Source organism: Lichenostomus cassidix, chromosome 20 (assembly GCF_008360975.1).
Source record: "Lichenostomus cassidix isolate B80296 chromosome 20, HeHo_3.0, whole genome shotgun sequence".
NCBI lineage: Eukaryota > Metazoa > Chordata > Aves > Passeriformes > Meliphagidae > Lichenostomus > Lichenostomus cassidix.
Window position 1 is genome coordinate 8,141,771 of NC_139500.1, and position 18,125 is coordinate 8,159,895.

General features: G+C 44.9%; 2 protein-coding genes across 3 annotated transcripts; one reads left to right on the forward strand and one right to left on the reverse strand.

Moving 5' to 3' along the window:
- The first annotated feature begins 55 nt into the window (after positions 1–55).
- Positions 56–7,666, forward strand: CCNDBP1 (cyclin D1 binding protein 1). The gene is made up of 11 exons (XM_085079298.1): positions 56–214; positions 294–353; positions 1,030–1,109; positions 1,712–1,793; positions 2,251–2,347; positions 2,599–2,672; positions 2,970–3,046; positions 3,685–3,938; positions 4,334–4,394; positions 5,366–5,412; positions 5,788–7,666. Exons 1-11 carry the CDS (start codon positions 148–150, stop codon positions 5,894–5,896), a joined length of 1,008 nt encoding a protein of 335 aa, XP_084935424.1. The 5' UTR covers positions 56–147; the 3' UTR covers positions 5,897–7,666.
- EPB42 (erythrocyte membrane protein band 4.2) lies at positions 6,649–16,042 on the reverse strand. 2 transcript variants are annotated; one of them, XM_085079295.1, is made up of 13 exons: positions 15,886–16,041; positions 14,399–14,584; positions 13,487–13,717; positions 12,797–12,915; positions 11,987–12,109; positions 11,449–11,623; positions 10,942–11,080; positions 10,462–10,568; positions 9,906–10,148; positions 8,786–9,100; positions 8,188–8,345; positions 7,808–7,941; positions 6,649–6,912 (listed from the first exon to the last, which is right to left on the reverse strand). In XM_085079295.1, exons 1-13 carry the CDS (start codon positions 15,893–15,895, stop codon positions 6,762–6,764), a joined length of 2,091 nt encoding a protein of 696 aa, XP_084935421.1. In that variant the 5' UTR covers positions 15,896–16,041; the 3' UTR covers positions 6,649–6,761. The 2 variants fall into 2 exon arrangements, with proteins under 2 accessions (XP_084935421.1, XP_084935422.1); XM_085079296.1 differs by lacking the exon at positions 9,906–10,148 and having other exon boundaries at positions 15,886–16,042.
- Between the last annotated feature and the right edge of the window lie 2,083 nt (positions 16,043–18,125).

Sequence of the window (18,125 nt, forward strand, 5' to 3'; positions counted from 1 at the left end):
CGGGAGGGGCGGGCCGGGAGTGCCGGAGGGGCGGGCCGGGGCTGCCGGGAGGGGCGGGCCGGGAGTGCCGGAGGGGCGGGCCGGGGCCGTTGGAGCAGCTGCCGGAGCGGACGTGACGCGCGGGGCTCTCCCAGCCGCCCCGCAGCGATGGAGGCGCGGGAGCCGCTGAGGGACGTGCGCGGGGAGCTGCGGGCGGTGCTGGCGCGGCTGCGAGGTGCGGGCCGGGGTCGGGCGGGGGTCGGGCCGAGGCGGGCCGGCTCCCCGCGGGCTGAGCTGTGTCTGTGCTGTTGCAGAGGGAGAGCCAGGCGAGGGCCGAGAACCGTTCGAGCTGCCGCGCTTCTGGGACGCGCTAGGTACGGGCGGGGAGCGGCCGGGCCGGGCCGGGATCCGGGGGGACCGGGGCCTGTGCGGGGCAGGGCTTCCTTCCATCCCCAGCGGGTCTCAGCTGCGGGGCCTGCCCTTCGCTCACCGTTCACCGAACGGTAAGGTTGGAAGAGATCTTCAACACCATCAAGTCCAACCGTTAACCCAGCGCTACCTCTGTAAACCGTAGACCTCATCAGTGCTAGATCCAGCCTGCTGAGCTGACTGCATCACCTCCTAGGCCATGGGGGAATGGTTGTCACCATCCCAGTGCCTGACCACCCACTTGTCAGGAAACACTGAAGGGTGTGGTGAAGCAGCGGCCGATATTGACCGGCTGATACAACTAGATTTATAAAGGTCTCTGATAAAGCCTCCCAGCACATCCTGGGGAAGGCGTCATGAACTGGGATGCAAACTGGGGTCGTGGCTATCACTACCCAAGTGAAAAAAAATAGAGAAATATCAGACATAGAACACAAGCAATATGCACTACACAAATACACCATGGATTTTTTCCTTCGTAGTGGGATTTAGTTTATGTGTTTGTATGTGTTGAATGTAATGGTAAGCAAGTAGTAGTATCAGCAGTGTCAATCATCAAGCTGCTGTTTTTTTATCTTTTACCCAAGTTACTTTCTCGTCTTCCCATTGTTTTTTTTCTAGGTCAGACATTCCAAGTAACATCACAGGAGGCTACAAAGCTGAGTCTGGCATTCTCAAGGCCTCCACTGCCTTCTGCAGAGGTGAGAGAAAGCCTCGACAGACTATGAAATTGCTGTGTGTGTGACGAGCTTCAGGTATTTTTTGGTTCACTTGGCTAAATGGGCTGCATATTGTAGAGTGTATTAACATAATCCAAGAAATGCCCAGAGAACTAATTCTGTAAGCTAGGGAGACATACTAAATAGAAGTATTCTTATATTCTTCAACAGGTGCAGCTGGTTGTTGATACAGACAGAATATTTGAGAATACAGATCTTGGATCTAATAAAGAATATGCAATATTTTTGCTATCAGTTGAGAGAAGTTTATCATACAGGTGTTTGGAGGAGGGAAAAAAATACCTCCAGTTCAGAATAATGATCTAAGTTGCTTTTTCCTTTCTAAAGTATGACCACCACACCAGGGTGTTGTTTGTTACCAAATCATGAAGCAGGTTAAGATGCATACAGCTTGCTTGCTGTGCCTTCTTCTTGTGCTGTATTTGTTTCTCAGTCAAGCTTGTAGTTGCTATTCTTCCCTTTTCTCAAAGCAGTCTACAAGCCAGTGGTTGCTTGTGAGGATTTCTGAATGTGGTGCAGCCGTGTGCTACTCATGGGTGATCCTTTTGCCTCTCCATTTTTAGGATTGCAGGAAGCTGTGTGAGGATGTCCAAAATGCCATTCTTGCAGTTGCCACAGTGTACTACTGGCTCCCCAAGGGCCAAGGTGAGATAATGACAGCAAGGCAGTCACCGCTGTGTAGCATGGTGGTTCTTTCACCACCAATATATAGAGAAATGGTGTATTTCAGAGTGTAATATTGAGTTCTGGTATCAGTGAGTTGTGGTTAACATGTTATTCCATTATCAGCTATTCTCTAGACTTTGAACATGTTTATGAGTGAACTACTTGTCTGTCTACTGCTGCAGATTTCCCTCTGTGGGAGAGTGATCATGTAGGAAGTTGTATAGTTGATTGAGCACTGGTATTTATAAAGTGTTGAAATCCTTGTCCAATGTCCTTTTGGAACTTGGAAGCATTTTGCTTTGTTCAAAATATCTGTACTTTCATTTATACAGTGTATCCACACAAACAGAGCAGTCTGTGTGTTCATCTTCAGCAGATGCTTTCTGTCAGTGCTGACTTTGTGCCAACTTTGTTGCTCTTTCTCCATCTCAACCAGGTACTACTCTTCGGAAGATGGTACGAGATGCTACCACTGAAGTAGTGGAAGGGATGATCCAACTCACAGACACAATTCTCAATGCCCCAGTGGAGAGGTTGTAATTTTCAATTGCATGATTCTATGATTTTGTGATAAGTTTTGGGACAGAAAGGAAAAAAGTTACAAGTATCCTTGTTAGGAAGCAAGGGCTTTACACAGACATGGCATACTAGTGATGAGCTGGTCGGTGACATCTTTGGAGCAGAACTTTTGCTGGTGTGCATCATCTTTGGTGCAGAAAATTAAACCACAGTCTAGCACAGCGGTGTTGTTGACTCTAACTGTGGGGGTTTTGTTTTGTTTCAGCTTGTCTCAGGAACAGCTTATATCAACTGGAGGTGTGTGGGAGGCCTGTGAGCAAGTGTCTAATCTGCCACGAAGTGAGTGTTGTATATGCAGAGCAACAGAGCTAGGGCATATTGTCTTGGAATATCAGTAGCTTTTACAAGGATGTTTCAGCTGGTACAAGGAAGGCTGAATGGAGAATGACTCAAAAACTTGACTACTTTTGAAATGTATGAGCTTGGAAACCAGGTCAGATTCTTTGCATGACAACAGTGCAGCTCCAAGCTCTGCAAAAAGTTTGATCCTACAGTGATTGCAAACCTAGATGAAGGTTGTTGTAAACTGATTTGATGCAGTGGGGTGCTACAGTTTTCATCCTTTTGCTTTTTCAGATAACCAGGCAGCAGTTGTGTCAGCTCTGACTGCATGTCTAGGTGTGGTCAAGGATGCTGTGGAGGAGATGGAACATGTAAGGAAGACTCTAAGCCTTAGAGGAACCTGCCGTGGTGGATTCATAGAATCAGAATATTCTGAATTGGAAGGGATACACAAGGATCATCGAGTCCAACTCCTGTCTCTGGCACAGGACAACCCCAACAAACCCACCACGTGCCTGAGAGTGTTGTCCAAATGCTCCTTAAACTCTGGCAGGTTTGGGGCTGTGACTACTTCTCTGAGGAACGTGTTCCAGTGCCCAACCACCCTCTATGGTGGTTCAGTGATAGAGCACAGGGATTATTTTATATACAGGCTTTAATATAAATTTGTTCTGACATGACCCTGACTATTGTTTTATGGCTTTTAATGAGTTTTTATTCTCAAGACTGGTTTACTTTATGTAAGATTTCCATAAAGCCATGTCCTGAACTGCAGAGGGGGGAGGAAATTTAGGTTCATGGAATGGCAATATTCACCAAGTTCTTGCTCTTTGCACAGTTGAGTTAGAATGATGGATTAGTTTTTCCTAATCCAGTCTTTCTAGGATTGACTGACTGAGATTCCTCCATGAATTATTTATATGATGTCTAGGTTATGCTTTCTCTTTCCTCCTGGGTATTGGTGGAATTGATGTTAGGCTCTGGGGTTTCAGTGCCTCTTTGTTCTCAGGCACTGGTGGAAGGTCAGGATCCTTATGGGGACATCATGGAAGATGAAGAGCTGGGCTTTCGGGGCAACAGAGACACGTATTGGTCTGAGGCTGACAGGCAGCTGCTCAGCTCCTGCATGGGATTGATGAAGGCTTCTAAAGCTTGCCTGAAGAAGGTCTTGGCTGCAGTGAAGGCCCATGGCAAAGCTGAATCTCCAGAGCAGATTGCTCAGCTGGATGACCTGGCAGACATTGCTAATGAAATCAGTCCAAGGTAAGCAGGGTGTTCCCCATGGCTGCTTTTCCATCTAGAGCAGTCCCAGTCTTCCTTGAGATCTACAGTGAGGATTAGGGACAACCTTTATGATGCTGGAGCTGTGGACAGGTGGTGGACACAGGTGTGGTGGGAAGATTACTACAGCATAAACTCTCTAAGAGTTGTGTAGATCAGGAGGGGAACATACACTGCAGTTTAGAGTGGAGCTGTGACCACATCTCACTCTGCAGTGTGAGGGGCACACAGGTTACTGAGAAGTGGGAAACATCCTGTGGATACTGACATGTCATTGTAGTTCCAGACCTGCATTCAGGGTGGGTGCAGGCTTTGACCAGGATCTGAGTTGTGCTATCAGAATTTTTCTTCCATTACTTCCCTCTTTTCTGTTCTAGTGTTGATGAGCTGGCACTGAGCATGTACCCACCTGTGAACCCCTTGGCTGTGCGATTTAATGTGAGTATCTGCAGTACTCATACCTCAGTGTCTGAGTATCTGCATGTGGGACAGTGGCCTAGTTTTAGAGAATGGGAAGAAATCACATTGGTCTGATTATGTGACTGTCGGGGACAGGTGCATGTTAGTTACTGCCTTGCTAATAATTTCTTAGCGATGAAGAGTGCCCTTTGTTTTTGAACACTTAACTTCCTTCAGGGTAGAAACACATTCCTCATTTGTACCTCTTCAGGGAAGAGCATGGCCACTTGAAGCTTTAGCTCCGAACTATAATCCATAGAGATTTCCAGTGATAGAACCTCAGGAAAGTGAGGTCTGTGGCTTCTGATGTGTGTACTTTCTTCCATGGGTAATGCAGACTTGCTCAAAGAAAGTTATCTATGAAATTATAAACTCTTTACAATGAGTGTGTTCAAGCACTGGAACAAGCTGCTCAGAGAAGCAGTAGAGTCTACTCTTTGGCAGCACTCAAAACTTGACTGGGCAATGCTCTGGCAACCTGACTGAACTATCAGACGTTTTTGCATCATAAGTTAAGAACAAATCTCCTCATATCTGAGATTTTTTTCATTCTTAATCCCAGTTTCATGCCTTTGGCCAGTGGCTTGATTTTTTTGGAATAGAAAAAATTGCTCAATATCAAATTGCATCAAGGTCAGTCACTTGTAACTTTGTACTTCGATAACAGTTATCAACTTCTAATAGGCTTATCTTTTTTTAAGAAAAGCATTTTAATGTATGCTTTAAAAGACAGCCAGGTTTTTTTTTTTTCACCTGTCCAAGCCAGCAGTAGGTTGGGAGACACTTCCAGCATGGTAGTAGTGGTGGATAACTTCATTCTGCATCAGGATCGGTGGCAGTTTTGTTTCTTCTTGGCTCTTGGGCATTCCTATATTCCTCTTTTTCTTTTTCTCCAGTGCTGCTCACACCCTACTTTTGGCTCACCTTGTTTCCCTTTTGTTTATTTCTAGGCTGCGAAGTTGGCCTCGGTATTAAAGAAAGTCTTAGAGATTGCAAAGTGAGTATGGGCTACAATTTTATAAGCATGTGTTCCCTTCTATGAAGGTTGATACCTTTCTGCCTCATGTCGTAGGTGACTCATTTCTATGCAGTAGATGCATTTTGGAACAGTGATGTTATCTAGTCACAAAGGGATGGGAGTAACAAAAGGATGGTAGGGATGTAAGTGGTTCCCACTGAAAACACATTTGTGTTGGGTTTGGGACTACAGACATGGGTGTGGGTTCTTCCTTGCTCAAAGCCCTCTGGGGCTATTGCAGTCCTCTTTTAAGGCTGTCGTTATTCAGCACTTCACAATCCCCATGTGTTGCCTGGATGCATAGGTATAGCACACCCAGAAGGCTTCCCTAATGAATTGCCTCCACTTTTGCAGGACAAGCCATGTATGTCCACCATCAGAGGAAAGCTGGGTGCAGTTTCTAAATGGTGCAGTAGATCACAACATGAACAAAGTCAAGAACTTCACACAGGGTCAACTTTAGCTCTTCTGTGCCTACGTGTGTTACTGCCACTGGCTCTGGCATCTACATTTCCAGTGAACTTTGCTGTTCTTCAGCTGCTTGGAGAATGATGAGAACAATGTAGGAGAGAACTTTGCCACTTGGAAAAACTTTTCCAGGAAGTTGCCTCTTGCCATTGCAGAAGGTGTCTTTCTGCTTGGACTTTTGGGATGATGTGGTGCTGCATCTTAATGTGCCCCGATCTTCAGACATTACAACTACTGTGGGGTTCAGAGAAAAATAAAATATTGCTAGATTTACATTAGTTGATTTATCTGTCTTCAGAGGGCAAAGGATATATACAGAATGAAAGGGTCTTGCTTCTTTTGCAAGCAGCCCAATGAATAATTAGAAAATGTGCTGCACTGCTGCTATTTCCTGTCTAACCTTAGAGAGCTGTCAACAAGCTTTGTCTTCTTTATTTCCTCAGAAAGCAGCAGAAAATACTGTTTACTCCCTTACCAGTGTCAAGGATCTGTAGGGAAAAAGGACTATCCCTAGAGACATGCTACATCTGTCATCACTTTAAAGTTCCAGGATATCCTTCACTTCATCACAGGTAGGGCAAAGGACTAAGCGCTGGTGAGTTCAGCACAGGTGTGATGAGAAATGCAACATCTGCTTGAGCATTCAGCCCATCTTTGTTACAGTGGGTTCAACTTCTAAAACTGGTGAGTGGGCATTGTGGCAGATGGGAGACAGTGGAGTTTGTACAAATAATCAAAATCAGATAGGGTTTTAAATATAACTTTTATTGAACTGCTAACATCTATGCTTGTCTAAGATCAGAGCACAGATCGTAACCACTCTTGTAAGCAGGACAGCAGGACCTTTTCTAAGATGGGCCTCAGGCAGCTGCAATGTTGATAGTTCTGTAGGTCTTCAGGTTCTGGAGCTGGAGGCAGGTAAGACGGGCAGTGAGTCTTCTGGGCCCTGCTCGGGTGGGGGTGAATGGGATTTGCAGCTCTTGAGTGCTTTTAGGTTGCACAGAGCCCAGCCTGAAAGGCAAGAATGGATTATATAGGAATCACACCTTTTTGTTTTAGTTTCCTGTGCCTATGATATGCATTTGCTAGACAGGAATGTGGTGCCAAAAAGAAGGAAAAAAAAATAGAAGAAAGCTGGCAGTTATCTAAATTCCCACAGTGAAATTGTCATCTGACAGTAGTTTGGGAAGGAGATAGGAAAGGAGAGTTGAAACTCTTCAGGGAAACATCTAAGGGGACTTTGTCCTAATGCACTTCTTGAGAGAAATGTGGAGTGTTTCCTGTGAAAGGGAGCATGCCCCTTTGGTGACTCTTGGCTAAGTCACATTTGCCTGGTTCTTCAGTAGAAAAGGAGATGACACCACTGTCTTTATTGCTTACAGTGGGTAATGGATGGAAAGATCTGTCACAAGCAGTAAAGTTTTACACCACTTAAAGATGTTTCAATTGCTCACTAAAAAGTAATTGATTTCTCAATAGCAAATAAGTTCTAAATTTCATAGCTCATTTCAGTGACCTCTAACTGTTTTATTTAATGTGTGTTTCTGACTGAGTCTTGTGGCATTTCTCTGGTTTTGCATTTTGTCAGGAGGAGGTTTTTTTCCTTTTGCTGTCTAGGCCTTTGGGGTTGAAGCTTTCACAGATGCTATACTGCCTTCAACTTACGTATTACACATCTGTTGAAAGTTCTGTTAGCTGGCTTTTCTTCTTTTCAATGTGAAAATCATCTGTATTATCTGTAAATAAAGGATGGGATGCCTGGGAATTTCATGCTATAGTGGTATCTTCCTACCCTGTTGTAGCCTGGTTATTTTTGGGGACAGCCTTTCCTATGCAAGGGTTCCTCTTGCTTCTCTTGTGTCTCTTTATCAATTTGCTGTACTTGGATCAGTCAGTTTGCACTTACCTGTAATTCCTTTGTCTGTAAATGAGCCCTCGCCCTGTGACTGCTATCACGCACTGCTCCAGGGGTTCAGTGAGAGGGTTCTGGAGGCTGATCTTTGCTGTGCTTGGCTGATATTGTACCATGTTTTCTGGGAACTGTTGAAAGAAGGAAATGAGCTGAAACTGAGAAAAGGAAAGAGATTCTTCTATAATTAAAGGGACATTTACAATTTTTTGGTGCCAGCCTGTTCTGCCAGTTGCCACAAGAGGCAAAGTCCAGCTTAATTTCTTCTGTTCTGGTTTCTTGGAGAGCCCCTGAATGGAGCAGAATTGTTTTGCTGTTTATGACTGTGAAAGTTGTTTTCTCCCTACTGCAATGACAGAATGACAGCCCAGTCTTACCTCAGTGGTGAGAGGGGGATCACAAATGCTGATCTCTTCCTGTGCCAGGTATATATAGGAGTCCTCATCTCTCAGCACGGCAGTCAGCCTGAGCAGGTGGTTCTCTCCCAGCTCTTTTCCAAACCATGTGTAAGGCACAGAGACCTGCAGGTTTTGGACTGGAATAGAGTGGTGAAATAACAGATGATGAATGTAGTCTGGTCTTTTCCTGCATGACACCTAGGAGTGTTTAGTGCTCAGCTTTGTACTGAAAGCTGCAGCACTTACATGCTTAAGTGACCCCAAGTGGATTTGCAGATTGAAAATCTCTACAGTGATGTTGCCAAAGTGTTTTATTTCACAGAATGGGTAAGGTTGGAAGGGACAATAGTGGATCATCTGGTCCAAACTCCCTGCCCAAGCAGGGTCATCCCAGAGCACATGGCACAGGATTGTATCCAGTCAGTTCTGGAGTATCTCCAGCTAGGAAGACTACACAACCTCTCTGGGAAATCACCTAGAATCAACTATTCTATTTGTAAATATAGGCCTAAGAGCGTTTTTCTGAAATGAGAGCAGTGGAGGACTTTTCTAGCCATGCACCTGGCAGAGTCCTTACCTGCATTGCTTTGGAGGTTAAAATGAAACTCTTCCTTCCAAAGCTGGGCAATGGGCACACCATTATAATGGAGAGCCTGGATCCCAACTACCAGGTGAGTAGCCTTTTCTCCACCACTGTGGTTAAACACTTGAATGGAAAGTGTAATATCTTGTCCCAGTTGCAAAGAGCTATTCGACTGGAGGTGCATGAAAAGGTTAACTGGCTCTTCAAGAGCAGTAGGAATGGAGAGAAACTGTGTTGTGCTGCTGCTTGTCTCAAGTTCCTTCATATTTCTGCAGGCTTTGTCAAGTACTGTTTTTTCTTGGAGAGAACCTGTCACAAAAAAAGAAAGCACATGTTTTAGTATTCTGTCCTGTTTACTAGTGAGAAGCAGCAGGAGAATGGTGGTGATTTCTCCAGATAGTGCTGTAGATAACTGTTTCTAAGAACATAGAGCATAGACCAGTTTTCTGTGCTTCTGGTTGGAGCAATTTGACAGCTTCAGCTGACAGGATATTCATTGGATGTACCTGACAGATTCTACTTGGGGAGAGTTGTCACAGTTTTTAAAGCACTGTTTTGGTGGTAACATCTGTCAGAATAAAGAAGGCAGCTGTAGCTGAAGGACAGTTCCATGTTCTCACGTGCAGAGAAGTTGCAGATGTCTCCTGCAGCCAAGGAAACAAGAAGCCACAGGCTATGATGGCAGTGTAGGGTTGGGCTAGGGAAACAGAACTCAAATTTTTGAGGGAGGGATTTAGGCAATATCTGAGAGCACAACAGTCATTTTCAGAAAGTTGGAGTCTGAAACAGATCTATCTGTATTAGAGAGATAATGGGAAGTGGATATACAGAGTCTAGAGGTGACAGGAAGCAGAAAACGTTTTCCAGACATGAAAGTGCCTGATGAAGAAATGTCTGGCCTTCTAGAGACCTTAATGCAATTAAGCAGGATGAAATTTGGACGAATTGCTTTGTTTCTGTAGATGGGGAGAATTAGGTGTTCTTGTGTCATTGCAGAAGGGGAAGTAGGGAGAAGTGGATGACCATGGTGCTCTGGTTTGCCTCTGCTTTAGTCTTCTACTCTTGACCTGTAACAGTGGCAAGGAATGTGCTCAGGCCCATGCCTGCCCCATACCTTCAGGATACTTGTAGTTGTGTGTGATGTCCTCACAGCGCTCGCTGCCAACGCTCTTGGTGCTGATGTAGTTACCAGTGTACTTTGTGCCACCAAAAGCTGGCTTGAGGGTGTCATCTGCTTTATGTATCCAGATCTGACACTTGGCATTGATGGCAGCAAAGAAATAGCCAACATCATAATCAACTTGTGTGTCTCCTTCCTTGATGGCGTGAATGGGGGCTGGCCCACAGAAGGATTGACCTGAGGAGAAAATGTGGCCCAGTTAAGATTCAGTTGCTTTCCCAACTAAACCCATCCCTAGTTTAGACCTATACTGGTGAAATACCTAGTTTAGGAGGACATTAGGAAGCAGTGATAGAGCTCTTTGAACTACACAAGCTGCACAAACCAAAAAGATAAATTATGATTTTGTGTCTAAAGTCAACATGGTGAGTTCCTGTCCTTTTGCATCCTTACATTGGAACTTGGGAGAGGGAGGAATTCTGAACTGCTTTATTTGCTCCTTGCTTCATTTTCCCCCTGTTGTTGCTCAAGCCCATCTCTGATATCTTACCTTTGCTTTTTTCCTGGCAGGTGACATCCAGTGCCTGCCACCCGCCGTATTCTGGTACAGGCAAGTCTGTCCGAGCCATCCAGCATTCATTCCAAACGTGGAAGGTCCTGCAAGAAGCAACAGCACAAGCTTACACCAAGGCACTGAGCCCTGAGGTACAGTAAAGCTATTGCCAGACCACAGCTAATGCTCCTTTGAAGGAGCTCAGTGCATGTTGAGAAGAGCAGAGGTCTGTATGGAGAAACAAGTGGAGTTTCTCCTGCTGGACTGGGTGTCATTCTGCCTTTGTGGGCCCTAGAAATGGGCCACTCTTCAGTTTGAGTTGCAGCACTTGATCAAGAACAGGTCATGTAGACAGGATCTCAGGTGAGCTATCTCCTATCACCTCCTTGCAGCTGTTTTACCTCTTTCCCCCGTGTTTCATTTCCAACATCCCAGTATTGTCTCGAATTCTTGCTTGGCCCTGCCATGTGTTCTTACCAGACACGAGCACTCTTGTCCTGTGTAAGCAGTGTCCCATCTTCATCATAATACTCATCCACACTCAGGCTGCTCTTGGTGTTGTGAGCCCATGTAAAGCCAGTTACTACCCTGGTAGGGATTCCCAGGCACCTCAGAACTGCGCAGAAGAAAGAACTGTGAATCAGTTGTGCATCCTGCCCTAAGGGTCCCTCTGCTGATGGATGTAGAGGCTTTTTTGGTTCTTTTTTGGCCTGTTAGGATTAGCACCAGGTCTGCTGTTTGGACTTTGCAAGAGGCATTGCTTCCTCAGGAGATAAGATTTCATAGGTGCATTCTGTGAATGGATTTACTGATACTCTTATCTCAAAGGCAGTGATGCTGACTGTTGATGAGGAAATTAAAGATCTGCCTCTCACCTAAACAGTAAGTGTTAACGTTACTGGGATCTGTGTCAATCCAGGAATTTAGGCATATTCTACATGCCCTGTTTTGTTCAACACAGAAGTCTTGGAAGCAGCACTGTACCTGAACACAGGACTGCAGCAAACACCCAGCACTGCCCGTAGCGGACAGGCTGGCATTTTGATGCAATCCAATGCCGGAGGATGGGGCTGCTTCCCAGCCACTTGGAAGGTGGTATCCCATTAGATTGTTGCCCAGGCTCACATTCTGTCAGGATTCTATGCTCATTGCAGTTCAGCTGCAGAGAAGGAGGAAAGATGTGTTAAACAATTGCCTGTCTTTGGTAGGTCCACCTGATCCTGTTTACAGAAGCTACTCCCAAAGCAGATGAATGCAAGAGGACTTTTTTGTGCAAAGCATGAAGGTCATGGCTGAGCAGAACAGGTGCAGCAGTCTCCTCTTGAGATTTAGTCAGTAAGTGCACTTTGCCTGCTAAGAACCTCCTGCAGCACTACTTGTCTGCTGGGGCAATATTGGGATAGGCTGGAGATGAGCAGGGGTATTGTTTGGAACAGGCTTCCTCTTTGTTCAGTGGTTTGGCCTGACCTGGAGTTAAGAAGGTTCCCCCTGCTAAGATCAGGCTGCTTTCTGCCCTCCTTACCATGGCAGCAACTGCACGGCAGACGTGGACGGGGTTCTTGCGCAGGGCAGGATCCTTTTCTCTTTGATAGACTTCCCCTAGAGCCAGCAGTGTGAAGCAGATGTCAACCACATCCTCCTCGAACTGAAACAAGAATACATCATTTCAGGAAATTCTCCATGAAGTTTTTTTTCTCTTTAGTCCCTACAAGGGTTTGTAACTGTGCAGGTTGTTTCTCCCTTTCTGCTGATAGTTTTAGGTAAGTGGGCTGTGGAGGAGAGCTCTAGGCAGAGATTTGGAGGGGGAGCTGAGGACAGACCTCCAACATTATTGAAGGTGGGAAATGCATCAGCATGATACTGTGTACCCTGATTGAGGGAAATTGATGCTTTTCTGGAGTACTCTTTAGGTTGGCACAGAGGTACTTTTATGATCTGCTGGCACTAAAGTGGAATAGAATGCCATTCTAGTCATTGGCTGCGTCAGACGGCCTTAAACAAACAGAAAGATCTAGTCCTCACTTTACCTGTTATATTGAGACAGTATTATTAAGCTCTGTTAAATGCTTTTATACCTGTTGATGAAAGGAAGGAACACAGATCAATGCATTTCTACATAGAGGACTGACTGAGAAAGAAGCTGAAATTACATATACTGGGTTATTGGGACTTCATACAAAGGTCCCTGTTCTCCTGCAGACTTTTAGACAAAGGTAGTGGGTGCAGAGAACAGAGATGGATAGAACTCTTTCATCAGAGCATCCTGTACACACAAGATACATGCAGCCTTCCTCTGCTGGTGGCTCTAAGAGAGAACAGATCTCTTGCTTACCTGACTGAAGTCCCAGGGTTGGGCTAGGACTGCATTTTCATTCCCCTGGTAAATGATGCCATCTTGGTTTAAAATGTACTCCTGCCGCTGTGCCTCATTAGCCAAGAACACCTCATCATCTAGATTAGAGGGAAAAAGCATTAGGAAGAAAGTGTTCCTGGTCTCAGATGCACTTGCATCTCTCTTACATCAGCAGATTTCACTGCACTTTGGCAGTCCCTGGCATTCTGCCTTGAAAAATAGCACAGTTTGTGAATCAGACAAGGAAGAAAATTTCACTGTCATCTCTTGTTTCCTTGTCTGAAAAGTTCCTCCAGACCTAGGCTGTTGCACTAGCATGCTCTTCTCTCCTGGCTGATAAATTCTAATACTAAGAAAGATACAGTGGTCTGACTCATCCTAAAGTCTTTATTATAGGAAACACTTAATCAAATGTTTTTCCCTTAGCAGAAGGGCAGGGGTTTGGTAGTGTACTACTCCAGGGAAGCTACAGAAGTGCTGAGTCAGGCAACTTTGAGCTTTTAGAGCCCTTACCTCTACTAAGGTGCTGTGAGGAGCAGGGCAGGAGTGGAGGGAGCACTGGGTGAGTCAGCCTCAGCCTTCAGCCTCCTTGGAGGCAGTGCTAGAGCTCCAAAGCTGTTTTTGTGAAGTGATTGATGCCAGCCTGCCTTTCCGTTTCTGACCACCTACCTCGGCACCAGGGATTGAAGAGGAGGATGAAGTTGCCCAGGAAATGGGAGGATTTGGAGGCACGTAAAAGCAGAGTGTACTGGCCAATGGGGGCATTGGCAGGTGTGTTCACAGACAGGGTCCAGAAGTTTGGGTCCTTTTCCTCCACTGCTGCACTCCACTGCTTCTGGTCTCCCAGGCTGGAGATGGGAAATTCAGTCTGGATTTCATTTGCTTTCGAAGGATGCGATCCTGCAGCCAAAGAAATCTGGTTGTGTTTATTCCAAACCTTGTGTTTATTCCTCATATGTGCAAACTGCAGGGACCTTGTCTATCTCTGGTGCCATAGCTCTGCTTGTGAGAGGGTCTTGACCCTTTAGCAGCTTAATGCCTACTGAACCTTCGTAAAATCAGTATTGCACTCACGCCTCCATGTTTGAAAGTGAGATGTGCTTTCCATAGATTTGTATAAACCAGGAATGGCCAGAATGGTGCAGACCTGCTGTTCTTGGAATTTAGTGTTTTGTAATGAAAGTAACAGCCAAGTGCTTACAATATGGTAAAACAAGCTGGGGCTGAAAGCTTCTGCCCTTCTCAGGGGTCTCACTAGAAAACACTGTAACAGAAAAATCTGTAATAGGCCAGCTAAGTCTGAACATTCTAACCCCAAAAGCCAGAAGAGATCCCATGAATATTTTGAAATCATGGAATAGTGAGCCTATACTGGTTATTGTGCTGGAGTGTCTCTTCTGGAAGGGATCTGGCTGTGACCCTGCAGCAGCAGGAGACTCTGCTTTGCCTTAGATAAACAGTTCACTGGCCTCATGTGAATGTGGACACCTCTGTCCAGCTCTGGAGATGGCTTTTGCACCCAGCTCTGTTCTTCAGGTGGGTGGAGAAGCAGAGATCTAGTAGGTTTGGTAATGGCATTACCTGTCTGTACGATGAGGAAGGTCTTCTTCATCTGCTGCAGGTAGTTGTGTATTGGAGCTGAGAAAGTCACAGTGATGGTGAATGGCTGCCCCCGCCTCACTATGAGCCTGTCAGTGCTGATTTCTTCTGTGTGGTGGTTTTTATTGTTATTTGGGATCTTGAAATCACATTTTTTGATGCTTAAACCTGTGGAGTGAGAAGATATAGAATGAGTTTGGGCTGTGAGCTGCCTGCAGCCACACTCTGGGACACAGAAACAGCTGATCGAGTATTTCTCCTCTCAGACATTCCCCACTGCCTTTGAGACTTTCTGGCCAGTAACTGTAGGGACCTTCATTCTGAGCTTGGCTGTTCTGGTGTTGAGTGACTATTGAGCTGGCTTTACTTGTACCTTACATTATTAAGTGCACTGGTACAAACTTCACTGCTGGGTCAAATGCAATATTGCTGTGATCCAGCATAGCTGGATCAAACACCAGTTGACAATCCCATACCCAGAGATGCAGGAGACAAAAAGCTCCTTCTTTTCCTCCTGCAACTTGTCACTAAGATACTTGGTCCTGTGGTTTGTAACTTCTGCCCCTTATATAGCACATTGCTGACCCACCCTCCTCCCTCTGTTGCAGCTAAAAAAAAAAATTCATAGAGCATTCGTCTGCTATCTAAATTCACTGCTCCTGGGCTAAAGCCACAACTACTCTCTGAGGATTTCACTGGTCTTCTCTTTCCTAATGTCTAACTTGTCTTGTCCTTTGCATTGATTCCTTCTCCCATTGTGGTTGTCCCTTCTGTGTTCATTGGGGAATCCCACTGGATTGTGTGCTTCGTTTCTCTTTTCCCCATATAAATTTTTTCCATGAGTTGTTTTCAGTGAATGATTCCGGTTTGGCTTTCAAATCCCTCCATAGCTGTCCCAGTTCACAGCCCTGCACCAGTTCAGACTTTATGGAGCCAGCTCTGACCTCATACACTTTCTTGTCTGTGATGTCTGTTCTGCCTGTCTTGTAGAACAGTGAGTGATGTGGAGTCTGGCTCCTTCTCCATCATATGACTTTTTGTGGATCCTGCTGTCACTTTCTTCAAGGCTGCTTGGACCCTGGACTGTTTCCCTGCTCCAGCGGCTCAAACACTTTGTCATCTCTCTGTTTCATTTGTGTAGTCTAGTTTACCTCTCCCCACCCACCATTGCCTATGTTGAGGATACTTTTCTTGCCTTTGCTTCCTAACTCTCACCTGTTGGCCTTAGTTGCTTCTTGCTGGTTGTCACATTTCTCTCAGACATCAATACCAGCTTTTGATTGCTGTGCCTTTCTGTGCAGTCTGCTGTGCAAACTGAGCTCCCCAAGCCCTTAGAGCACTTGGCTCCTGCTCTGTAAGCTCAGCTCTTCCACAAGCCTCATGAACACTGTCTCGGAGCAAGGACTGTTCTCTCTTCCTGACACACAGCTGGCAAATGCTTGGAACTAACAAAAATGATTTTTGCTTACCTTGGCCCATGGCTGGTTCCCTGTACCATGAAAGTCTTCAGCTTCTCCTTGCTCCGGTGGGAAATGGCTCCTTCCTCCAGCTTTCTTAAAAACTGTCCTCTTGCAAAGTTGTTTGCTTGATTTCTTTGTACAGGGTGGGACGTGGTGTTGCCACCTCTCCAGCTTATCTGGTGTGCAGATGTTGAAGACTCTTTTATCTCTCAGACCATACTAAAGGCATGCTACCAACGAGGTGAAATTCCACAGCAGGATGTGAAGCATTTAGAGACAACCAGTGACAATTCCTTCAGGAAGCTGTGCAGAATTGTAAATTCAAATCTTAATATGGTTCTAAACAATGCACTTCAAATGTAAGCGCAAACTTCAAGGAGTTAAAAAACCTAGTCAGTACAGCCATTGCTTTTGTGCCTAATTCAGAAAAGTGAAACCACTTCAAAATGAGAAAACGTGTTAAAAGCAACAACTAAATTTGTGTAGCTTAATGCAGGTTATTTTAAAATATTGCACTGGAGACTTGTACTACATATATTCCTAAAGTTGCTGTAATACAGAAGGAACGTCACTGGATTGATAAATAATTGGTCAAAAGACAGGAAATAAGACATCAGAAAGGAACAGCTTTCACTGTGGAGTGAGTCACCAATAGTTTTGGAGAAACCTATGATCTCCAGCAAACTCAGGAATGATTTGGGAAGTTGATTACACAGCATAGTTCAGTGAGTTTGGTGTCTTACTTAGTATTTCCATGTTATCCCATCTGGACTGCCTTGTAATGGCTATATATACACACAGTACCATCTCTTGGTCAAACTGGCAACTGCAAGTAGGATTTGCTACACAGGATACACTTCAACTGTGAACAGACCTACTTATCATCCCTTTGTGTCTTCCATTACACTGAAATGGGCTAAAAATGCCCACTGAGAGGGTTAATGCACAAAAGAGACTTCTGCATGCAGTGCTCAAGTGTTTGTGCTGCCATTCCATCTGGTGAGAATGGGCCCCCTGTCCCCAGGCTGTCCCTGCATCCAGGGCTGCCTCATCTCAGCTGCAGAATCCAGCACTTGTCTTTTTTAAACTCTGTACAGTTGGTGTTGTCACTGTTCTGTATCCACTGCATCCCTGACATGCTCCTAGAAATCTTAAAGGAAAATTAATCCACAGGATCCTTGAAAGTGTCCATCCTGCCTGGATATTACTTTGTTTTGATCTTTATAGTGTGTGGGGATTCTTGTTGTTTTACAGGTCCAAACATAAATCCATAAAAATCTTTATCCTCTTTATTACCTTTAAAATTAGAAGCATAAACTGTTACGTGAGCATCTTGAATAACGGGGGCTCTTTCTGAATGTAGTGATCAAAAAGTAGATACACCCAAGTTTCCCTTTTATTGTGTCTACATTTCTGGCTCTGACATAGCATACCCATTAATTAGATAGGAATTTTTCTTTTAAGGGAATTTCTTTTTGCTTTAGAGCAACACGAAATGCTTACATTGTGCTGTTGATTTTGTCTTTTATAGGGAGCAGTGCCCTCCATATTCAGTACATGAGAGTCATAGGCCAAGAGGTAAAGCAGTGAAGCTTTGGTGGCAGAACAAAATTATTTGAAACTAACAACTTTGGCTATTTCTGGTTGATTTTTTTTTTTAACTGTAAAAGCATAGTAATTTCATTGGCTGCCACAATCGAGGCTCTAGAAACTTAGATCAGAGGAACAGAATGGTGGGGAGAAACATTCACCACCCTGGAGGCTGATTTCAGTGTCTTTCAAGACCAATTCGTGGTTTGAATGTGTAGTATCAGCTAGTGCTCACTGGATTTTTTTTGGAGTGATTAGACTGGAATGAGGGCTGGCTGGGTCAGCCTCTTGGCCATGCTCACATTTAAACTGCATATTTATAATGAAAAATACTGACAATTAGCCATATTTTACTCCACCAACTCCCATTGACTTCTGACCAAGGGCTGTGTAAAGATTGCAGGTTTGACAAAAGCAATTTAAATCCTTCCTCGGGCACTTACATGTTTTTCTCTGTAATAATCATTGGCTTAATTGAACAGTTGTCTCATGTCTCATGCAGGAAGAATGTGTTTCTCCTGCATGGCACTGGCCAGATCTGCATTTTCACACTCAAACTGAGCTGGGTGTGGTTGCTGAGGGCACATGAAAATGCTGACAGTGTGAAAACCCAACGAGTGTTGCAAAGCTTGGAACTTGGCACAGGCTCTGCAGCGCTG

Coding starts and splice junctions, on each gene's coding strand:
- CCNDBP1 (XM_085079298.1), top strand. CDS start 148: ATGGAGGCGCGGGAGCCGCTGAGGGACGTGCGCGGGGAGCTGCGGGCG. Junction 1,794..2,250: donor CTGGCTCCCCAAGGGCCAAG/GTGAGATAATGA, acceptor CATCTCAACCAG/GTACTACTCTTCGGAAGATG. Junction 4,395..5,365: donor CCTTGGCTGTGCGATTTAAT/GTGAGTATCTGC, acceptor GTTTATTTCTAG/GCTGCGAAGTTGGCCTCGGT.
- EPB42 (XM_085079295.1), bottom strand. Junction 12,110..12,796: donor AACCCTGGGACTTCAGTCAG/GTAAGCAAGAGA, acceptor TTCTTGTTTCAG/TTCGAGGAGGATGTGGTTGA. Junction 6,913..7,807: donor TACAGACAAAGGAATTACAG/GTAAGTGCAAAC, acceptor CTTGCCTTTCAG/GCTGGGCTCTGTGCAACCTA.